Consider the following 7,270-nt stretch of genomic DNA (forward strand, 5'->3'; position numbering starts at 1 on the left):
ATCCTTAAAACTCTTCACTGGCTGCCAGTTTCTTTCATGATCCATTTTAAAATTCTGGTTCTTAATTTCAGATCTATTCATGGTCAGACCTTCCATCAGTGATCTGATCCAGACTTACACCCCAGCTCGGGCCCTCTTATGTTGAATCCTCGACATTAGAAATCGTTTTTAGAAAAAGGAAAATCAGGGTAAATTTTACTCTTAATTCTGAAAAACTTATTTTTACAAAGAATCTTCAAATAGAGTCATTTAACTTTTTTTTTCTAGCCTTCAATGCAAGGAGGACATTTGGTGTGTATTTTTTGAAAAAGAAAAGTAAGCTGCTGGACTGTATCCTCTCGTCCTTAGGAACATATTACTCTGAAAATAATCCCAACCCTAGGTCGACATGACGGTGAGTAGAAAAAGTGAAGTTAGAATTTTGTGGGAATAATCACTTGAAAACAAGCTAGATCTGTGCGTTGACTGAGGACGAGAGGATACAGTCAACTCCAGAAGCATTGTCTATACCTTTAAGGGAACATGTTAATCTGAAAATAATCCCAACCCTTAGTTGACATGAGGGTTAGTAGAAAATAAGTGAATTTAGTTTAACTATCCTTTCAATTCAACTAAATTAGCCATTTAGAATATGCTTTTTTGTTGTTTTTTGTAGATCATTTTGACCTTAAAAAAAACCTAAATATTAATAAAACATCTTAATCAATGCTTGATATGTTAGAGTTTAGTTACCAGTGTGTTACCAGAAAGTGACTGTGGTACGACGTCGCCTCTTCACGGGGGAACTGTTTAAACCGATCAATGTCTTGGTGAGACGTAATTCTCATGCGTTCAATTGTGTGACAATAGAGCAGGATGATGTAACATGTACTCAAACATCCAGATTACTGCTCTCAGCAGGCCTCAGGTACACTTTGATTAAGACCACCCATTGATGGCCACCATGCGCGGCACAATAGAACTCATTCAGTCACATGATGAGAACTCGCCGTGAGTGCAGTCTGCAGTGTTGCTTGAATCGTGTCACACAATCTTTGCAATTTTGTCAATTGCACTGTATCTAAAGACGTCGCCGTGCTTCCTTTTATGCCAGTCCTTTAATTTTGAGCTTCTCATTTGGACTGTGCCATTATACTTCCTTCCTTCCATCTCTTCCTAATGCAAAGGTTAAAATCCCTGAATCCCTTAACATTTAGTTGACGCCAACAAGGCCTTTTTATTTATGTGAAGAACATCAATACACAACATTCACCTATAGCTTTTACTTGAGTACAAAAAATAACATCCAAGAAGGCAGCCAAGCAGACATTATTCAGCAAGACTGGATAGTATGAGGTTGATGTCGTAAACATTTACTTGAAATAATAGTAACAAAGATGAATGAAAATTGGAAATACAGGTTGAATATCTAATATTTATTACATATTATTGGACTGTGGGAAGAAATCGAAGTTCCCAGAATCTAATAGTTATAATATCGACTAATATTTAAACTTGATTTTTTTCTCTTTTCATTTTTTTGAGTATTGGAGCGTTTTGAATCAGATTTTATATACATCGGAATGTCATTATTACACTAGTTAGTATTCTGGCAGCATTTAATTAATGTGTTATTTTGAGTTCTCCCATTATAATACTTTTTTCTTTCTTTTATAATGGTCTGTGTCCCTTTTTAGGAAGTTGAACTACCCACCTTTGACTTTAATAGCATAACATCAAGTAGATACTTTAATATAAAAATATTCAGAGTGAATTTTCCACCGAAGTTGACTTGAAGTGCTCACTTTCTTGACCGGGTTTAACTTTCACAACCACGCTAGAAAGCAAACTCCTCTGCCTCTTATGCGGTGTCTCAAATTGTGCATTTATTTAAGTGCACTGGTTTGAAGTGCACTGTAAGACAGTGTATGTACTTGCCCAGTGTGCATATTTCAACAGGGTAGTACTGTCTCAAATCAAACTCTGCTGCTACACACTTACCGGAAATGACTCGACAGCTTCTTCTTCTACTACTTTTTAACGGTAATTGCAACCAGTTGTTGAAACACTTGACAGCACTTTTAACCAATCAAAACAAGTTAAGTTCTGTTTTATTATGTTATTACTGTTGTTGTGTTGTTTTGTGGTAAAATTATTGTTTTCTCAAGACATTTACATCGGTATCTGCTCCGAAGACGCGTCGTCAGTGACAAAGCTTCAGTTTAGCGTCATGATAGCGGCCGTTAAGGGTGGAAAGTGTCCATCGATCACGTTCATTTTCTGGCCGATTGAGTGCTCATTGCGCACTACATTTTCGCACACTGCTCATCGGGACGCACTTGTGCACTCAAAATGTTAAGAGTAATGCAGGAATGCGCAATTTGGGAGACACCCCTAGTTAAGAATTTACATGGAAACTATAAAAATTAGAAAGTTGTTCCTGCAATTACCAAATATACTTGAAATATATAATCATTATATTCAGATCTTGCGGAGGACAGAGGAAAACAAATGTGGATATTAACTCCTGAACTTTACCATAAGCCAAAAGACATCTCCTTTACCTCAGCGATTGACTAGAAATAACCGTGAAACATTATTTTATTGAAGATAGCGACGCTGGTCATTGCCGTCTTAGAATTCATGGGTCGAGGGGTTTGATAACCTCGAGGATCGTACATAAGTAACCCCTTTATTCCGATGGCAATCTGTGGGAACTGAATGTAGGTAAATGAAAAGAACAAGTGTCTTCTTGTCATGATATCATTGTGGGTGTACGTTTCCTTCTGTCTTTCTGGGGGATTAGACGAATGCATTTGGCCGAGGAGGGGGACGGGGGGGTCTTCCTGTCCGTCAGCTGCAGGAAACGACTGCGCACAAGCGAGTCTTTGAGCCCCCCAGGTGCAGGCACCGCCACGCCACGGCTTTCCCCAGATGGACGCTCATCCCTTCGCCATAAAGACACTAGGCTTCTTCTGTCTTGTCCTGGTCCAACCTCCGCTACGGGAGCCACAGAAGCTGCTCAATGGCGGGGCAACCGAGACCCCAGAAGACCGGGCTCGGGGAAAAAAGGTGGGGGATGTGCACGTCTCAAGTAGACACCAGCTTCTTTATTTCACCTCTTTTCTGACCTCTTCCTTGCAGGTGTCCTTTTTTACTTAACCCCCAAAAAAACTCCGTCAAGGCCCGTTTTTCTTTTATCACCTCTCATTGTGCCTCAAGCACTAGAATCAAATTGAGGGCGACGGCAGCGCATACTAACGCACACACACACACACACACACACACACACACACACACACACTTTCATACTGGCTGCTGTTCATCTGCAGGTGCGAAGACCATCCGCCGGGCTCTTTTCATGAGGCCCTTTCCCTTCCTGTCCGTCTGCAGCCGGCCATTCAGCCTCGGCCCCCGATGCCGCCGGGACGACTGGCGGCCAATGGATGCGTCTCCACTCACACGGTTCACGTGCGGCACAGCAGGGGGTGAAAAGGAAGTGTCTTCCTGACCCGGCTTCTCCTTCACAAACAACTCGTTCTCTGTTCGTAACCTCTGCCGTCCTTCGCCCTCGTCTCCCCCATTGCCTTCCTCCCCTCGACAGACCTCACAATCTGTGGCGGTTTCTACGCCTCATGAATGGCACCTTTTTGAGGTTTTCCAAGGCTTGAGCCGGCTTCACCTGTGATCGGAGTCAATTCTTCGGTTGTGCGCCCCCGCCTGGACCGGCGCCCGGATCCCTGTGGTCCCCCGTTTGAGTCGCACAAAAAAAAACAACCCGTCAAACAATGACCAACGGCTGAAAAAAAAACCCATCAATTAACTCCCCCCTCACACGCTGATGTGTTTATTCAGTGTTTGCCAAAACTGTTAACGCCGACGCTAATACCTGTCAAACAACAAACAAGGTTCGCGCTAATTGCCTGAAGGTTGCTCAATGGTTATTCTAGTGAGAGCACTAGAGCGACAAGGACATTCAAATGAGCCCAACTTGATATACTTCCCCGTTCCTGCTATACTTCAGGCTTCGATACGTTCAGAACAAAATGAAATGTTGTTTTTCTTGCTCTTTAGATCAACCAATTAGTAGTTTAGAAGTAGAATTTGCATTATTTATTACTTATAAACGTGACAAGTGAGCTCTGTACTCATGTATCAAGACATTGGCTACAAAAACGTTTGTAAAAAAAAGATAATGATTATAATGTGTGGTGCAAAAAAAAGTTAATTAACTATTGAAACTGAATCTTTTAAATAAAGATTCATTATCATATTCATTGTTTTATGACAAAGAGAACAACGGTGAGCACTTTTATCTTCTGAAAAAAAGAACAATATATATATATATATTTTGCAATGTATTTATTTCAGCTTTTTTGTTTTGGTCTCTTCGTCTCTAATTAAAATTCATGATTTGCGCAAAAGAAACCTTTAATTTGAATTTAAACATGGATTTTAGTTAAAGAAAAACCCAAAGTAGAACTTAAAAAGTGTAAAAAAAAGTTTGTTTATATTGAGTGAGAATAGAAAAAAATAGACTGCAATTGTTTGAAAGTTAATAAAAAATCAAAACAATCTTTTGTTTATAATAAGTTATAACTTTTTGTTTTGAGAACATCCTTTTGATAAAGAAAACCCAACAAATCTTTAAGTAATATTTATTCTTGCTTAAACATAGGTTGGATATACCTAAATAATTAAAAAAAAAACAAGATTAAATAAAACTTTAATAAGCCATATTCTGAACATGAAGTTTCAACTGAAGGTAAGGTAAAACTTTATTGATCCCTCAGGAGGTCTCCTTCGGGAAATTGTTTATTTGTTGTTGTTTGTTGTTAAATTTCTTGACTAGATTGTTATTTAAGAATCCAGGATGGTTTTAAAATAAACTGTTTTCCAACGATTCATTTATTGCAGTTAAGATACATTGTTTAAAGGACATTTTTTATGAATCAGTGGAACGATATGTTAAATTTTTTACCAAACTCTATCAAAGAGTGGACACTAGAGGACGATGGTATATGTGGACTAAATATCAAAAATAATAACCTGAATTTATTTACTATTAAATTACTTATATATAAGATGTTCTCACAGAAAGTTCCACAGTCAAACATATGCCAGATTATCTTTGGAACAAGGACGGACTGACCCATAGGACCCAATAGAGACGTGAAATGCTCACACTCTTGACCAGGTTTAACTTTAGCAACACAGAAGAAAATATTTTTCTCTGAATGCCACTTATTATTCTGAAAAAAAAAGAAGGTTCTGGTTGATTTTTTTTTAGTGTTGTTTTAACGATAACCTTCCGGATCAGGTCATTATAATGGAACATTTGTTTATATCAGTGTTAACGGAGCAGATTGAGTATTTTGGGAGGAGTTTCGTTGAAGTGGGGCTCAGTGAAGGAAGCATTTAGCTCACTTTCAGTGGGAGCTTCTAGTCCCGCGACTCGCAGCTGTGGAGATGAGCTGATCCTCCACCCTCAGGAGGAAACTCAGTGTTGTCCTGAGCTGCTGCTGCTGCTGTTGGAAGCGAATCCTTTCCGGAAGAAATGAAGATTGAAATGTTGTGGACTTTTGTGGATTTTTGAAGAAAGAAAAGGAGCTTTTGTTAAAACACACTTTGCACAAACATGATGTCGAACCAGGTGATCCGGTCTCAGGAGCAGACTCTGTGTGGACCTGGGTCTGTGCAGGAGTTGGCCCACTGTCCCCCCGCCTTCAGGATGGACTCAAGTCCCATGTTCAGCCTCCAGAGCCAACGAGCCAACAAGGGTCAGAGGGAGCTGAGCCCGGAGGAGCAGCAGGAGCTGAGGAGGAAGATCAACAGCCGGGAGAGGAAGAGGATGCAGGATTTGAACGTTGCCATGGACGCCCTGAGGGAGGTCATGGTCCCTTACGCGTCCTCGCCTTCATCGGCGTCCCTGCAGACGCACCAGTCAGGTGCTCCACCTGGACGCCGGCTTTCCAAAATCTCCACCCTGGTCTTAGCCAGGAACTACATCCTGCTGCTGGGCTCGTCCCTACAGGAGATGAGGCGCCTGCTCGGCGAGCTGAGCGTCGGTGTCGGGGTCAACGCCGGCCAGGTGCCCCGGCTGGTGCTCACGGGCGGGTGGCCGTTCGTCTCCGGTCCCGGGCAGCTCCTCCTGACCCAGGAGTCTCTGCTGTCCGCCGCCGCCTCTTCCTCACCTCCGTCCTCCTCCGCTTCATCCTCGGCGGTCAAATGTCCACAGACCCTCATGGAGGCGTCGCACTGGAGCTCCCCGGGGGTCCCCGCAGGACCCCTGTGCCCCTGTGGGATCTGCAGACTGCCCAGATTCAGCCAGTCCAGCACATCCAGCAGATTCCCCAAATGACCTTTCTATGACTGTATTTTTTTATACGATGATATTTTTCCAACATTTTTAACACTTTTATAAACTTCTTTTTCACCTTTTTTGCCTTACAGCGAATCTTATATTTAGATTAATGGTTAATACAGACGCCACTGATTTGTGTAAATGAATTTTGTTATAAATGATTCCTACAAAAATAAATGATGGAAAATAAAGTAATGGTGGATCATGATCTTTTTACCTTTTTTCTCATTTGTTATTTTCATCTTTTGGCAACGTAAATGTTTGTAAATTTCTTTCCATTATACTAAAAATGAGGCAAAAGAAGAAGATTTAAAAAAAAAAAAAATCAAAAATCCGTAATAGGAAACATACATTTCTATTTTTTAATATTCCTTAGTTTCATTTGGATTAATGATTTTTCAGAAAAATAACTTTCTTCACTTATTGCTTCTTCGCACTGGTGTTGGTCCTGAACCATAATTGATCAAATAAATCATGTTTCCTGGGACTTTGGCGACAAAATGTCAAAATAAGGCCCTTGGCAGAGGTCTGTACTGTCTCAGTGCTTTTTTTTTAGTTCATCAAAAGTATCTTTAGATATTTATTGGAATTTTAAATTGAATTTTAAAACGATCTTGACATTGAAGCAAGCCTATTGTCCATTAGCACTATTATGCCACCATTTTAATATTGAATTAAAAAGGCCACAAATTTAAAAATATTGAAATTAGAAGATTAATTTTTAAAATATTGGACCTAGAATACTAATCTTTATGTGTAAATCAAAGTTAATTTATCATAAAGAATATTGAATTGAATTATTGAATAAAACTAATTTGAAGATTAAATAAATAGAAATTATTGAATTACACATGTTCAATTAAATGCTTAATTGAACATGTGTAATTCAACCACTTTGATGGCACTGAAATATATTCCATTAAAACT

At 39.9% G+C, this 7,270-nt stretch overlaps 1 protein-coding gene across 1 annotated transcript; it reads left to right on the top strand.

The window, feature by feature from the left end:
• Window positions 1-5,478: 5,478 nt before the first annotated feature.
• Window positions 5,479-6,431, top strand: olig1 (oligodendrocyte transcription factor 1). The gene has a single exon (XM_087804302.1). It carries the CDS (start codon window positions 5,618-5,620, stop codon window positions 6,338-6,340), a length of 723 nt encoding a protein of 240 aa, XP_087660428.1. The 5' UTR covers window positions 5,479-5,617; the 3' UTR covers window positions 6,341-6,431.
• Window positions 6,432-7,270: the final 839 nt, after the last annotated feature.

The sequence above is a fragment of the Callionymus lyra genome, chromosome 12 (genome assembly GCF_982586985.1).
Source record: "Callionymus lyra chromosome 12, fCalLyr1.hap1.1, whole genome shotgun sequence".
Taxonomy (NCBI): Eukaryota; Metazoa; Chordata; class Actinopteri; order Syngnathiformes; family Callionymidae; genus Callionymus; species Callionymus lyra.

What these genes read in the sequence shown, in the direction of transcription:
- olig1 (XM_087804302.1), top strand. Translation starts at nt 5,618, where the DNA reads ATGATGTCGAACCAGGTGATCCGGTCTCAGGAGCAGACTCTGTGTGGA.